We start from the raw sequence: 16689 nt of genomic DNA, 5'->3' as shown, positions 1-16689 counted from the left end.
ACCAGGAAATGATGGATACACGGATCGGGCTTCAAATCAATAGGCACGCAATGACTCTAAATAATAATGATCACGCCACCAAACACACATTCAAACTAAAGGAACCAGCCTGTTTGGGAAATGTGAGAAGTAGAAAGTACAGGTATTTGTGTTCAAAATGTAAGAAGTAGAAAGTACAGGTATTTGTGTTCAACATATAAGAAGTAGAAAGTACAGGTATTTGTGTTCAAAATGTAAGAAGTAGAAAGTACAGGTATTTGGGTTCAACATGTAAGAAGTAGAAAGTACAGGTATTTGTGTTCAAAATGTAAGAAGTAGGACAAGTAGTTCAAAATGTAAGAAGTAGAAAGTACAGGTATTTGTGTTCAACATGTAAGAAGTAGAAAGTACAGGTATTTGTGTTCAACATGTAAGAAGTAGAAAGTACAGGTATTTGTGTTCAAAATGTAAGAAGTAAAAGTAAAAAGTCATCAGAAAAATAAGTAGTGGAGTAAAGTACTGATACCAGAAAATGTACTTAAGTACAGTAACGAAGTATTTGTACTCCACTACTTCCCACCTCTGTATTGCATCCTTTGTAATCCTGCTCAAGGACATTTGTGTTGTTCAGGGAGAGCTCGGAGGTAGTTTTTCTTATTAACTTTGTTTCTCTTGCCACCTGATTAATTCATCCAATTACAGAATCCCGCCTGCTGAATCTTTAATCCACTTCTCACGTCTCTAACCTCGAGGCTATCGTCGTTTTCTCACCTTGCTGTACCAGTTAAGGCAGGGCTGCACCACGTCAGGATCTTCAATACCGTGCAGCTCAATGTACCAGATGCTGAAATTAAAACTGGGACCCCAAGACATCAGAGGCACTGTGAGCAAGAGAAGAAGAAGTGTCAAAAGAGAGACATATTCACCATGTATAAGACCAATAGAAAGAACCACATCTGCTCTCACCTATTTTGACAAATCTGCAGGGAAACATCTGCTCGTCAATCTTGTGCTTTAAGGTGAACGTTTCCTTATTGTAGTCATTCTTAAGGCCACTGGAAGAGAAAGAATAAAATAATCGAAACATGCAGCTTTTTACTGGGATGCTATGCCGTATTTTATAGCAATCTAATATATGTCTTAACTATCAGGTATAAACAGGGCTGGTAGATGCATTTGAAAGCAGCATTTAGCAGCAACATGTACTTACAAATCAGATAAACAAAGAATAGCTTAGTCATTTCTAAATGCATTTCTGCTTTCCTACAAAACAGCTCTTCCAGGAATGTGTGATCCTGTAATCACAAGTACGTTGATAAAAGTATTACAGTACATTTTGGATTGCTTAAAGTATTTCCAGAACATACAAACTGCAGTCTTTACTCTTCTCTCCGGTCCATCTACAGCAGGTGCGGCCCGTCCATTATGTTTCATAAACCAATATTTAAAAAGTCATTCCAGGCTAATGCGAGAGAATCAATATTAGCCTTTTTCCCCCCATTGTTGTCCATCCCACATCTGAACTCTACTCCGCTATCAAACAGCGTATACAGAAGGCTGATGGTGACGTCTTTCCAGTCACGTATATACAAATGTTCCAGTTTGAATATTAGTAGGACAATTCAAAGCAGAAGCAATGCTTAATCGGTCATCATGTCATTAAGTTCCTGCAATGGAAAATGGCTATAAAAAGGTCAATAGTGGTGCTGATAACAATCCGGTGGTTTCAGATATGCTATTAGACAAGGTCAATACATTACAACTAGACAGCAATGATTCAACTTCCTTGCAGATGTATTACTGCTTAGGTTGTCTATTACATCAATACGTTTCAAACTACTCCACTTCCTCTCACAAAAAGGTACAAATGGCTGTGTAATTTTCACACCGAAGCAGCTTAAATTCTGTGTAACAATGACACACAAACACAGTTGTACTTACGCAAGCATTGACACCTCACCTGGACAAAAGCTCTGTCATGTTTTCTTCACTCATCCCACCAAACACTTTAAACTTCTTCAAGTTGCACACGTGAGTCTTCTCATATTTTCCAAAAGTGATGCTCTGAACAATTGCCGGCCTTTCCAATTTCAGGATTAAAAACTGCAGGAGAAGAGAGAGAAAGGAGGGAGAAGATATGAAATAAACGGTAAGGTAAAGAGCAGGTTTGTGATGCTGTGAGTGTGTGAAGAGCTGCAGGGATTTGCTCATCATCCGACTACAGCAGGGTCAATCTACTGCGTCAGGTAAGTGGGAAATCATATGCAGTCTATGAGGCGAATCCACATGTCAGCGGTGCTCTAACAAGCCAGGACATCCAGTGATAAATCAACAGTGGCAATTAGACCAGAACGAAAGGAGAGACCATTGATAAACGGTCACTGGTAGCAGGCATTTAAAGTGAGCTGGTCCTAACGAGGCCAATCGCGGCCCAGCCATACCGAGCGGGGCCGAGCGAGGCCGTGTAGTGGAAACGCGCCATAACAAAGCACATGTTTTCACATTCTCTCATTAAAGACATAGATATTCTATCCACTAAATTCCTGCTGAGCCTGAGTCACTTTAATAAACACTGGTTTCATTCATGAGTCCTTTCACATGAATTTCACTGTACACCAATCATTAGAAATTCCCCTGCCAGGCTTTGATCTGGTTCTTTAGGCCCAGTTTGTCACGATTCAACATGTGATGGTAGAGCCTGATCTCACATTAAAACTCCCTTTGTCTGTAACAAAATATGTACAGATCCTTTTAACTGGGTAACAAAAAGGCTTCATTTCCTTTTGCAATACAAGACAACCTTCAGATTTAACCTCAAACTCTGCCAGACACAACACTACTGAAGAGTTCAAGAGACGTTATGGTAAAACTACTTTTTTGTTGTATGAAGAATGCAGACAAACTTGCGTACTAATGAGCAACTCATCAATTACATCATAAAACATGTTACTAAACACTTTGTTTCCTCAAAAAAAAGTATTTAATTACACAATTTAAATTACGGTTCCACAGGCACACTAATTGATTATGCCATTATTGTGCCAATTATCAGAAAACGACATAGCGATAACTAATTTGATGTCTTAAAATTGCTGTTCCTCTTGCATCATCAAGTCTAGTGTCACATACAGTGCTGTTTTTATCTTATACTCACACTTATAAGATCACTTTGAATATACAGCATCAGCTCTGATCTTTGTTGTCATACAGTTTGAATTGAGTTAGCAGCCCATGTCAACTTAAATCAAACACATTTCCTAAAAAAAGTCATAGGTCAACTAGGGGCCAACTTGACCAGACCTGAGCTTCTTAAGAAACTGATACTGATAATATATCAACCACCTACAATATAAACAAACATGGCTCCCTAGATTTGACAATGTGTTCTTAATGCACACTGTAAATCCACACGTCTAGCTTCACCTGGCAGAGAGGGGTCAATTGAATAAGAGAGAGTTCATGTAAATAGCAGACGACCTACCTGTGGAGGGTAGTTGCTCTCAGACGACCACCTGGAAGACTGATCATTAGGTTTGTCCACCAAGATATTCCTAAGAAACAACCAAAGAGAAAACGTTTTAATTCATGTCACAGTTATGATCCAGGAATCACATTTCATTACAGGGCAGAATGGGAGGATGCATGTGTGTTTGTATTGACTTGCAGTAACTATAAAGGAAGTGATATAAATACTACTTATGCAGGTCTGATATAACGTCAGTATAAGCTAGCAGACCGTTGATGTTAACTAGCTGCTCCATAGTTTTAGTTTCTCCCTCTCCATAACCATGAACAACAGCCACCTTGCACATCTGTGATTTATATACCATCATACGTCTCTGCTCTTGTAGTACAACTCTATATTTACATTGCTGCAGTACTTTGGTCTATTATACAACATTTTAATTGTCCAGAATACGTTATATTGTGTTTTCTTTGTGTCTTTTCTACTGTGGATATCTTTATATTTGCAGTTTATTTCATATTGTATTATGTTTATACTTTATTTCATCTTTTAAATACTTTAATGCACTGCTGTTGTAACAAAATAATTTCCCAATTTGGTATCAATAAAGTATCCATCTGTCTGTCTATCTATCTATCTAGATCAAATTAACATCAGCTAAAGCTAGCCTGTATCTGATTGAGTGCTGAACCAGTAACATACACATACACATTTTCATTTTAAATTCAGTATCTAATAAGAGTGTTTTGTTTAACTTCCAGTAATCCCTGACACATGTCTGATTGGTCCCATATTGACATGCTGAACCAGCAACAGGCACATGATGTGAAACTATGCGGGACATCACATATGCATGTTAACATTTTGATCTGTTAATATCATCTTTAAAATGTGACCTTTCAATTTATAACACAATGTGCCTTTAGCCGGTAAACAAAGTCATTAGCTGTTGATAATAAAGCAAAGCTACATTTGTTTAGATAGCTAGTTGATGCGAACTGCTAGCTCATGAGCTAACGTGGACGCTCGTTTTTGACATACTAGGGCGCCGGACTGAACATAGCTTAACCAAACTTTAAAAAAGGGGAGTGTTTAGACAAGTACCTAATGTTAGCTTAGCTTTTTTGTTTGAAGCTGTGAAGAAACTGCTGAATAAGTGGCAAGAAAGGCTCCAAAACAAGCTATAATCGAGAAAATGTACGTAAACAAAGCACCCTGGCAGTTCAAAAGAGACAAACTCCTATTAATTGAATGATGTAATTGACAGTGATGAATACCTATGAATTCAAACAGAGCTAAAGTGAACATTCAACCCATTATAATCTACTGTTTACAACAAACTGGCGGTAGATTATCAATACTAAACGCCCCTACTGATGCTAAAAATGCTAATGCTAGTTAGCTCAGACGGCAGACGAGCTAGGCCGGTCGGGCCCTGCTGGAACAAACAATGGTGCATTGAAGCGATAAAAATACCACTTTTGACCACAAAATGATGTGCATACGCCGGGGCCAACTAGCCTGTGTATTACTCACTCTGGTAAATATGTAGAGGAGTAAGAGCTCCATTTAAAAACGCCAAAAGTGAGGACTCTGCTCTCTGGAACCACAGCCATCTTGTTGCAGAAAATAACAAGCAGACAGCGCGAGGCAAGAAGCGGGCACTGACAGCTCTTAAAGAGACAGTACACCCTGTTTTATGTTGTTGTTGTTGTTGTTGTTTTTTCACCTTTATTTATTCAAGAACATATATGAATATCATATATATTGTATAGGAAAAATACACAATTACTTTTGATAGCCTTTATATGTAATTATTGGTAAAAAATGTTCATAATTAGGTTTGGAGTCAGCCCATTTTTTTTTATAAACATGAATTTTCCCTAAATATATAATGAACTGTACAAAAAAACAAAAACATCTGCAATCAAACTATCACCCTGTTTGGTTTTGCATGCAATTGAGTATGCAATATGATGCCGTTACTAAGCCGAATGTTTCATAAGCACCATAATATATCATATGTTTTCAAAAACCATAGTTTAACGGCATGATTACCGAAAAAATATACGCTGATCTTACTATTAGGTACTCCTTATCCCTAATACATTGGGATATAATTAAGGAAGTCTTCGGTGCTTAAGATTAAGTCTTCACATCTAACTTTGACAAATGACAACTTGGTCTCAAAAGCATGCAAAAAGTTACTGAAATATAACACAAATAGTGCTTCTCTATACATCTTAACAACTACTATTTGTTTATCCAACACACATACTTAGTTGTACATTTTTGCATCGTCTGTGAAAGGGGTACACTACTGTTTTCTCACTTAATCATTGTTACTCATGTTGATGTTGGTAACAATGTGTATGCTGGGCTCTTTTGTTTTATTTTTGGCCTTTTTGTGTCTTCAAACATGACCCCCATGCACTATACTTTAATTGTGTGACATTTTTAATTTCCTTTGTCCTATATCCTGCCCTCCCGAGGCTGAATTTCCTTGTTTTTTTGTCCTGTTGTTTATCATATAAAGCCCTGTTTTGTATTGTACAGAACATTGACCTGAGAGTCTGTTTTTCAGAATCACCTCTCTGTGTGATCTCTGTTTTTCACGACAATTCACAGGGTGGATGAATCATCCGATGAGTAATGTGAACGTAGCTTTATTCCAGTTAAAAGGACCTCTTTTACCGAAATGTATTATAGAGTCGAACAATACTCACTTCATCCTCTGCTTAAATTCTCCCTTATTTGATTATGTATCAGATGCCCTAAGTCCAATACAAAATGTTAATGCATATATAGACCAATAGTAACAAGCTTTCAAGATTCATATTTACAATATCTTAACCACTCTGCCTTATTATAATCTGTATTATAATTTACTTATTCATTTTAACTTGCTGCAGGTGCTGGAAAACTGACAGCAAGAAAACAAATACATTAATACAGGATAAAATGATCAGTAATGACAAAAACAATATAAAATACCCACTTTTTAGGTTAGGAATCTTGCTAATATCAACACAATAACATAATTTATTTCTAGAAGCCACAGGATTAAAAAAAACTTGATGTCATCACATTAACAATACATGACATTGCTTGTTAAAACAGAGCAGTGAAGACACCTGGAGGAAGTGGAAAAAAACACAGTTACAGCCTGACCCTCCCTGGTTTTTAAAAATGTGTTATTTATATAATATCTGATGAATCATCTGCGGGTGGACCTCTTCTTGCTGACGTGGATTGAATGATAATGGTGTTTTTCTTGGAGTGAACGCCCAGCATTGGCACAGTCCTGCTTTCACTTACTGCAAATTGAACGGCGCTCGTCAAGTTTCATTAGTGAGGATGTAAACCCAGACACTGAGAATACGAGAATGGTTTTATCATCAGAGTTACACACTGGCTATGTCCGATAATGTAAATCTGAACATGTTTTTGTTGTGCATATCAGATTTGAATTCGATTGAACTGTTGTGATTGTTTTTGTAGAACTGAACCTCTCAATAACACTTAAGTAATTTGTTTTCTCACAGGGCTTTTAGTATTGAGTAATGTTTTTGAATGAACTGTGATGAGTCCTCGTGCACACAAAGGTCACCTTTTTAAGAAAAACATGTGATTGTAAACAAGAGAGATGATCATCACGGACAACTCAAATGGCACCTTAATTAAAGAAGACAAGTAACAAAGTGCAGCAATAAATATTGACAGTATTATCCTTATTTAAGCCGCATTAACTAATGTAGCATACAACATGTGCTATACATTGACAACACTTTCAAAAAATAATACTTCTGTGCTTTTACTTAATTAACATTTTGAACCCATTATTATATTATAGGATGTATAGGATCTGCGTAGGTTTTAAGGAGGATTTTGTCTTTGTCCGTCAGTCCTTCTCTGATATGAGATCAGCTGTGTTTCCCCACAGTGTTAGTCAGCCTATGATGTCACACACAGCATGATCTCATTTCAAAAGAAAGGAAACGACAATAAAGAAGCTTAATCATCTTCATCCCTTTCATCAACACCTGCACCTAACATCTTCATCATCTTCGTAGATTGTAGTTAACTTGAGTATTTCCATTTTATGCTACTTTGTACTTCTACTCCACTACAATTCAGAGGTAAATGGTGTACTTTTACTCCACTACATGTATTTAATACCTTTAGTTACTTCACAGATGTGGATGAATGATGTGAAATCTAATCAAGTGTTAAATCAGACTGTAGTTCCACCTGGAGTAAATCCACAAGCTACCCTGCAGTATACAAAGTCATTCAAACTAGCTGCACCTTTACCAGCTTTGAGAACACTTTAATGATCAATCATTATAAAAACATATCATATATTATTCTGAAATGGACCAATCCAATGACTACTTTTACTGTCGCTACTTTAACTATATTTTGATGCCAATACTTTTGTACTTTTACTTGAGGAACATTTGGACTTTTACTGTAACAGAGTATTCCTACACTCTGATACTTCTACTTTTACTCAAGTACAAGATCTGAGTACTTCTACTTTTACTCAAGTACAAGATCTGAGTACTTCTCCCACCTCTGATCTTAACCTATAATAATAAGCCTTCGTGATATATTATTTGTTGACTATATGTTGTATTATTAATGTGAATCTGAATATAAATGTGTTTAAATAACCTACTGTACTTGGTTTCATTTATTTAGTTTCTGTTCACCACTGTCATCACAGCACTAACATGTATTTCATTTATCCACATCCTCCTCATGGCTGTAAACATCGTCATCTTCATTTTCAACAGTAAGGGCATCATCCTCCTCTTCGTCATTAAGGTTCCGGTAAGAACAGGGTAGCAGCGGTCTGAAGGTTGACTTTTATTAAAGGCGTAACATCTTATTTCTAAGGGGACGTGTGCCCGGCGTGAACGCGCACCATCACGTGGGAGGTCCCTTTAAGTTTCCACTGACAGAGGCTGTGTCACATGGACATGAGATAATGAAAAGGCAGGAACACAGTGGAGCTGCTGGCTGATGGAGCAGAAGGGGAAGTATACGCAGTCATTGGCAGTGGAGCCGAGCAGAACCGAGCCTAACCGAGACAGCCCGAACAGGACTCACTGCACCGGGACGTCTCTATTCGCAGTTGCACCTGCCAGATGACACGCACTTTAAAACAGGAGGAAAATGTCGCCTGCTGTGAGTGGCATATTTCATCCCGGAGCAAAAGATGATCACCTTTTACGTGTAAGTGAAGTTATTTCAAACATCTCAGCTGATCTGGGATCGGTTCTGCGTTGCTTCCATGGCGCAGGTGCGTTTGTTGCGCACTTGTGTTGCGTTAGTCTGCTTTATTTCTGGTCAAAGTGTGTTTGTTTGAGAGAGGACTATTTGTTTTCCTGAAGGTAGCCTATAGGATTCTTGATCTTGTGCCATGTGCGTTTTTCTAGTTCGCCACGCAGTGTCCGCATTCCAGGTGGTGTTGCGCACATAGAAATTGAAGTTGGAGTAAACAAGTGAGGAATAAAGGCCTTAGCTGTGGAGCATGGAGAACAACATTGTGTCGATGTTCGGTGTACAGGCGCTCCGGGCTTGACTGGAAACATACCGCCTCTTTGTTGTTGATGCTTTATGTGACGCTTACAGCAAGTTGGAGGCGTATCGCAGTTGGATATGTGAGAGACGTAGTTACACAGAGGTAATACGCAGTGGTAGGAGAAGTACTCAGATATTGTACTTGAGTGAAGTAGAAGCACCAGATTGTAGGAATACTATGTTACAAGTAAAAATCCTGCACTCAAAATGTTACTGAAATATAAAAAGTATTAGAATCAAAATATGCTTACCAAAAGTAAAAGTATTCATTGCGCAGATTGGTCCATTTGAGAATAATATATATGATATGTTGTATAATGATTGATCATTAAAGTGTTCTCAAAGCTGGTAAAGGTGCAGCTAGTTTGAATGACTTGTAGTACAAGTACACAATTTACCTCTGAATTGTAGTGGAGTAGAAGTACAAAGTAGTATACAATGGAAATACTCAAGTAAAGTACAAGTATCTACTTAAGTACAGTACTTGAGTAGTGTATACCACCTCTGCTAAAACGAGGTACCCCATCATTTTAATGTTATTTGTCATGCTGCAAAGTCTGATTAAACTGCGTGTTAAATGTCAATATGGCTGCGAACGTCATAGCTTTTACGCGTCACTTATTTGCTTAAAAGCCAGCTCATTTTCCTGCTGCGTGATGTTTGGAAACGCAGCACCAATTTGCCAGGGAGGAAAACAAGAATACTGCCTCCCTGCTGCTGCTGCTATTGCGCAAACACACACACACACACACACACACACACACACACACACACACACACACACACACACACACACACACACACACACACACACACACACACACACACACACACACACACACACACACACACACACACAAACATCTGTGTGTTTCGAGGCTATGACACAGAGTTCAAACAGTGTAATTCTGGCCACAGATCCAGTCTCCTGCTGCAGGAAGCTCCCTTTCTAAATGCAGTAAATTGTAAGTGGCTCTTCCGGATATGCCGACTCTCAGACTGGAGGAAGCATCGGTTGATGTAAAAAGGATGGCAGACATCTGACTCAGCATCTGGTGAAGTTACACGACGATAAGAGGAAACTATTTTGATTGTCATTCTCAGCCTGATTGACATATTGCAGCCTTGAATCAACATCAAACGTTACGCAAATCAGTACTGGCTTTGCTTCTGTCGCACTCTTGAATCCCAAACATCTATCAAAACATCATATAATCGTATTGACCTTCCTCAGCATATCTTCAGGCAGTATGACGCAGATGCAGTGGCAGTAACATTTCAATATCCCAACCATAGACAATAACACTTACCATTCCTTAACGAACCACTGAAGTACCAATTAGGTTTGCTAATTAATCACTACGTCGATCGGCTTTAAATTAACTGACAATTTGATCATCAATACATTTTCACTAATTCAACTAAATAGCTCAAGCTTATATCATTATTTACGCATAAAGGGGAACATTTGAAGTCATATTTGGGCAACCTGATTAATGTAAGTCCAATTTTAGCTCTCATTTTGCTCTGTTTTGGTCTCTTTGCAGCTAAAAGTTTCACTACGTTCCCCACAGTGTCTGTCTTGTTGGACAATGGGATTTTAGAGAATTTTGTTTCTGCTAAATCAAGGTTATTGAGAGAAGTGATTCAAAACAGTGACTTTGCAAAACAGCTAAGAGAAGGAGTTAAAAGAAGCTAAAAACTAAGAGGAACTGCGGAGATGGGTTTGAATTTCCTATGGGTTTGTCACATATCAGTCATATCATCTCTTGTTTACATAATAAAATATTGTTCCCTTATTGTAAATTAATCAAAATATTCATTCATCACAATAATCATTTCTTGTTGGATGGAAACAGAATGAAAAGATTTAGTTAAGAACTCATTGGATATTGACTTACTTGCTATCATTTTATAAACACAGTAGTACACAGCTGCTTCCATAGTAATCGAGGAAAAGTGGTGCAATATGTGGTATGGGCTTTAGGATCGGGAACAAACATTATGTAACAGCCCAACAATGACTCACTAGGGATTAATTGACAATAACAAGCCAGTGTTTCTAAGAATTAGACTCTAAAACCGGGGCGTTTTCTCAGTATAAACTTCAACAAAACGAAATGGAGTTCAGGGAACTGATAATAACACTGTGTTGGAACCTGGTTCCTGTTTCAGTAGACACTTTGCGTCACCTGTGAATTGAAACCTCACCACATCTGTCTTTTTCTTTTGGTGTGGCAATCTTACCAAATGTGCTTTCTCTGAATTAGCTTTCATTCCCTGGTAAACAAATCAACATCCTTGCACTGTGGCAAGTACAACATGAGCTTTGCGGTCCTCCAGCCCTTACATTATAAGGACATTTGCAATAAACCTGCAGCATTACCCAGCAATAATCCTGCTGTGTTTGGCCTTATTAGCCGAGAACAAATCCATCCGCCTCTTGAAGTGAACTTTCAGAGCTCTAAAGCTGTCGTTTCCGCCTCTAAGGAGCACTATTTGGCAAACCTATGTGCGAGGCATTCCACCAATGAGCCTGGACCTCAGATTAGTGACATGCTTGAAATGGCTGGTGTGTGTGTGTGTGTGTGTGTGTGTGTGTGTGTGTGTGTGTGTGTGTGTGTGTGTGTGTGTGTGTGTGTGTGTGTGTGTGTGTGTGTGTGTGTGTGTGTTGTGTGTGTGTGTGTGTGTGTGTGTGTGTGTGTGTGTGTGTGTTGTGTGTGTGTGTGTGTGTGTGTGTGTGTGTGTGTGTGTGTGTGTGTGTGTGTGTGTGTGTGTGTGTGTGTGTGTGTGTGTGTGTGTGTGTGTGTGTGTGTGTGTGTGTGGTGTGTGTGTGTGGTGTGTGTGTGTGTGTGTGTGTGTGTGTGTGGTGTGTGTGTGTGTGTGTGTGTGTGTGTGTGTGTGTGTGTGTGTGTGTGTGTGTGTGTGTGTGTGTGTGTGTGTGTGTGTGTGTGTGTGTGTGTGTGTGTGTGTGTGTTGAAGACCTTCCCATCTGCGTCACAGGCTGCTCGTGAGTCCGTCAGATGTTTGTGCTCACCTCCTCTCATCAAATAGATGTGTTTCATTTGAGCATAAAAGTGTGTGTTCATTATCTTCCCAATTTATGCAGCTAGACCTGTATTCTCAATTCAATTAAAAAAGCTTTATTGGCATGACCATCATGACACACAGTATTACCTAAGCTTTGTTAAATTATGATATCTATACATAAATATTCATAAACATTTTGAACAAAAACAGAAAATAAAATAAAATCTGTACAAGGAAAAGAAAATACTTTTTGAACAAGAATTAGACAAATATTAAAATAATAATTAAAAAAAATCATATAGTACAATAATAAGAACGTACAATTAAAATGACGATGTAACAGCACTGCTACAGAAATGTTTTATTATTTCAATCTCCAGCATCGAAGGCTGTCCTAAGGTATTACGCCCATTATTTTCTGGTCTGCGTTTGCTGAATAATTGAAGTAAGCGATGCATTTATTTTCTTCCTGTCGGTGAATTATCTGCCTTAATGTGAGCTCAAGACAACCAGCTGTGAAAGTTGTATTTCCGCTGGGTTAATGTGGTCATAATAAGCAGCTCCCATGTGACTGTGGTGTGTGTTTTTCTCTGAGAGTGTTTACATGACAGCCGACCAGGAAGGGAAGTGACGCAGGAGGGAGGCTGCAGACATTGTACCGCTGCAGAGAGAAAGACACAGAGAGAGGAAGGAGGGAGGAGGGAGGAGGGGGGAGGACAACCACAGACAGATAAAAGAGTAAGACAGGAACGAAAAGAAACTAATGAGCGATCACTTTCTCCATTTCTGCAGGATCATCGCAGCCAGAAACCAACAGTGAAAAATGAGTCAGTGTCTGCGTAGGTTGGGCTGTAGTGCGCATTTGATTATGAAATGTGTTTACCCTCGGCTCACTATTAAAGTAGTGACACAGGCTTTTGTTTGTCCAGAGCTTTGCCTGTTCCAGCTCTCCCTGGTTGCTATCCACACAATGCGGCACACTCGAACTTTCTTGGCTTGTTACACAACTTTTATAAAAGCTTCGGTAATGGACACTGCCCAAATATTTCCCTGTGGCAAATACTGGGCTTCCTCAATGCAGTTGTGGGATGTCGGGAAGTACATTTAATCAATTATCATACTTAAGTACGTTTCCGGGGTACTTGAGTATTTTCATTTCCTGCTACTTTATACTTCTACTCCACTACAATTTGGAAGCCAATATTGTCGTTTTAACTCCATTTATTTTACTTTTGATTTATTTTTCTCATACTGCCTGTGCTGCAGCACCTCTTTTCACCCTCTGTCTGAAACCAGAGCCCAGTCTGCTCTGATTGGTTTGCTGGACGGCTCTGTTGTGATTAGTCAACCGATTAGAGATGTCCCGCCCCTTAGCCTATCACGTGAGATTCAGATTCAGATTATTAGCTAAAACCAAATATGAAATAACTAATGAATTAACTATGATATATAATTATAGGTTAAGATATCCAGCTGCAGTAGATATGGTAATTAATTATGGTAAAAATCCAGTAATTGAATATGATTATAAAATGGAATAATACGCACAATAAGTACTTTTGGTACTTATTGTGCGTATATTTTGATGACCTACTGTATGTACTTTTACGTAAGAAGGACTTGTTACAGAGTATTTTTATTCTGTATTATTTCTACTTTTACTTAAATATCTGAGTGCTTCTTACACCTAAGGGAAAGTGGGCATTGGAAGAGGGTTCAGAAAGCAGCTCATGAAAGGCCAAATGAGCCACCTGACACACTGTGTTATTCAGGTGAAGTGGTGAAGGAAAAAAAAATCTGTTTACTCAACGATTAGGTTGAGAGTGCACTCACCTTCGCTGGCTGACATTAATGATGTTGAAACTGGACTCCTCTGTGGCGGCCTAACGTAACACTGGAAAGCCCCGCAATGGTCACTCCAAACAAATAACATGAATACTATTTGGCTTTCAATAGAGCCTCGCCATTCATGCTAAAATATGTCCACCTTTTAATCTTTGGAGCATGAATATGCTGCATTAATTCAATGGAAATCTGCCCAGTTAGAGGATGAGATATATCATACAAAAGCTGACTTTTTGACCTACAGTTAAGTCTCATTAAAACTCTGAAATGAAAGGTTGTTGACTATATGTGGAGCATGTATTACATTTCACAAATATATGCTTTCTATGACAGCTATTGCAAAGAGCAAAGTGAACAGTTAGGACTGAAATACTGAAAGAAAGTGTCCCCTGTGGGCATGAATTCTTAAGTATTTCGGCGAGATATCATGTGTCTGATGTGGCTATTTTGTCCCGTGATACTACAGAAAAGCAAGAAGTTATCCTCTAGGAAGTTGCTCAATAAATGTCATAGTAATCTGATCAATAACAGTTTGAAGCTTAATCTTAGGGGGTCATGATTATCCCAAACCAATTTTATTTAACCTCATGACAAGAGGTCAAAGGCAATGTTAGTATGGCTGTCAACAATGCTTTAAAGGACAACTAAAATAAGAATATGGGGCAGTTTAGTGTACTTATACTGTTTGACACACCCATCCATTACATGCTGTGTAATCTGAAGGCCTTCCTATGGTTCCTAATGCTTCTAAAGTCTTTAAATGCATTGCGTGTCGTCTCCGAGGCGCTGTGATGAAACTGTGAATGGAGCCGGTCTGGACGGCAGATTGCTTTGTTCAGCAGTCTGTGGGATGGAGAGGTTTGGCATTGAGAGGTTTGGCATATACAGGCGGCCTGGGGAGGATGGGAAGTGAAACGTCAGCAGGGTACGGGTAATGGGAGAGAAAACTTCCCACGTCTTTATTAGAGAGACGCATGGTGTTGAAATAATTAAGATAGCATAGCAGGATTTGTCCTTTTGTTGTTATTTTCTTGTATTTACTCTCATTTGATTGAGCTGAGGCCTGTACTACGAATCCAGTTCAACAGAGATATGTTTGAGTTATCTGGCTTAACTAACCCAAAACAAACGCGATCTCGCTAAGCGGTCCCACGACGCTGGTTATCAACTCGGTAACTCAAGCCAGGGTTTCTCTGTCCGGCTGAATGCGCGTTCACATGAAAGGGGCGGGGTTAGCAACATTTGACCAATCACAAACATGGACAAGCGTACTGACAGCGCAGCGTCATACTTCCTGAAAGAAAAGAAAACTATAATATTAGACAAATATGAAGAAGTTAAACTTTAAACATCCATGACTTAAACACTTTATCCAGGATAAAAGCCACATAGCTGCACCTGCAAGGTGAATACAGCTGGTAAAAGAAAAAGTGTTTGAATGCGTACATTAACAGGTTTATGAAATCACTAAGACACAATCTGACTTTAATTACATTTGACTCGAGTGTTTCGTCAACTTAATGTGTTGCTTAAAATAATACTTCTGCATACAGTATGTGACACTGTGAGTGTTGCACGGCCAGATACGGCTCAAGAAGCTGACTCAGATAAGGAAATATATGATACATTATGATGTGATATGATATGAATGATAATGGGACACATCGACGTCTGCACTCACAGTACGTAATGTTACTTTGATCCGGTTACTTATGTTGTGGCAGATATTTAAGTAAGCTTTCTAAACGCTAATGTTATAATAGTCAGATTGCTCTGAAGATGGGAGGTGATATTCTATTCATTTTCACGTTCACACAGTCAGTTGATTTTTGCCGGCCGTCTTTCCTGCAACGGCAGTTTTTCTGTATTTCCTTTATCCTGTAATATGACTTGATCGCTTTAAACTCCGCACACTGAGCTCTGATTGGTCAGCAGGCGGTGCTTTCACTGAGTTGATCTCTTATCCTGGAACCTAACCTGCTCCGGAGCAGGTTAGCCGTTCAGCATAAGTTACCATGGAGATCTACCCTACATGTTTTACAGCTGGTTGTTGGAGAGTTAAACAGGAGATAGTTTTATAGGAGGCTCTGCTAAGTAGGCCAAAGGCAAAGGGGAGTGTCACATGAACCAACGCTGCTATGTTAGCCATTCTCCAGTGTCTCGTTCAGCCACAGATGGGAAGAGAGAGAGCGAGAGAGAGAGAGAGAGTTAGTGTGTGTCACGTATCTCATGCAGCCTGACGTCTGTGCATGACACTCAAAACCAAACCACTGAGAGGGAAAGTGGACATTTCCATCGGCCTTGAGGCGTTTTATCAACCCAGATGAGATTTGACCACGCCCACTTCTGCATTTAAGTAGCTCTGCGTCATGGAGGTATTAAGAGAAGTGAGCTATCTTGGGCAAACAGAGTATCTTTTATCCTCTGACAGTGTTGGAGTGTAACAAAGTACATATACTTGAATACTGTACAAAAAACAAGATTTTAGGCTACACTTTGTTTGCTAGTTTATTATTCTTAAATCCATGGAGAATTATTAATATTATAAGATTAATTAACATTTACACCGCTATGTATAACTGTGATCTGCTTCCATACACAAACAAATCTCTATTTTCAGCTATCTACATTGAAAAAGATGCTTCATGAAGCGACAGTCAAATCCATATTTTGTGGGGTGTCGCTCTGACGCTGCTTTCGCCATGCGGAAATGGGCGTAGATAAATCTAAACTGGTTTGGAAAAAACGATAGACGCGGGCCTATCTAGGAATTTCTCTTC

The 16689-nt window shown here is 39.0% G+C and overlaps 1 protein-coding gene and 1 long non-coding RNA gene across 2 annotated transcripts in view; one reads left to right on the top strand and one right to left on the bottom strand.

Annotated features, from left to right (window-relative positions):
• Positions 1-750: 750 nt before the first annotated feature.
• On the bottom strand, positions 751-5072 carry LOC117472810 (muskelin-like; the record flags this gene model as incomplete). The annotated part of the gene is given in 5 exon segments (XM_034118225.1): positions 751-860; positions 946-1034; positions 1940-2082; positions 3461-3530; positions 4982-5072. Coding segments are annotated over 5 exon segments (492 nt in total), but the record flags the coding sequence as incomplete, so codon positions are not given.
• A 3364-nt stretch (positions 5073-8436) lies between these two features.
• LOC117472797 overlaps positions 8437-16689 on the top strand; it is a 42977-nt gene continuing 34724 nt past the window's right edge. Inside the window, exon 1 of the long non-coding RNA XR_004554962.1 lies at positions 8437-8686. This is a non-coding gene — a long non-coding RNA (uncharacterized LOC117472797). The remainder of the gene's footprint in view (positions 8687-16689) is intronic.

The sequence above is a fragment of the Trematomus bernacchii genome, unplaced genomic scaffold (genome assembly GCF_902827165.1).
Source record: "Trematomus bernacchii unplaced genomic scaffold, fTreBer1.1, whole genome shotgun sequence".
Taxonomy (NCBI): domain Eukaryota; kingdom Metazoa; phylum Chordata; class Actinopteri; order Perciformes; family Nototheniidae; genus Trematomus; species Trematomus bernacchii.
The sequence above is the reverse complement of the archived record's forward strand: the minus strand, read 5'-3'. Positions and strand labels throughout refer to the sequence as shown.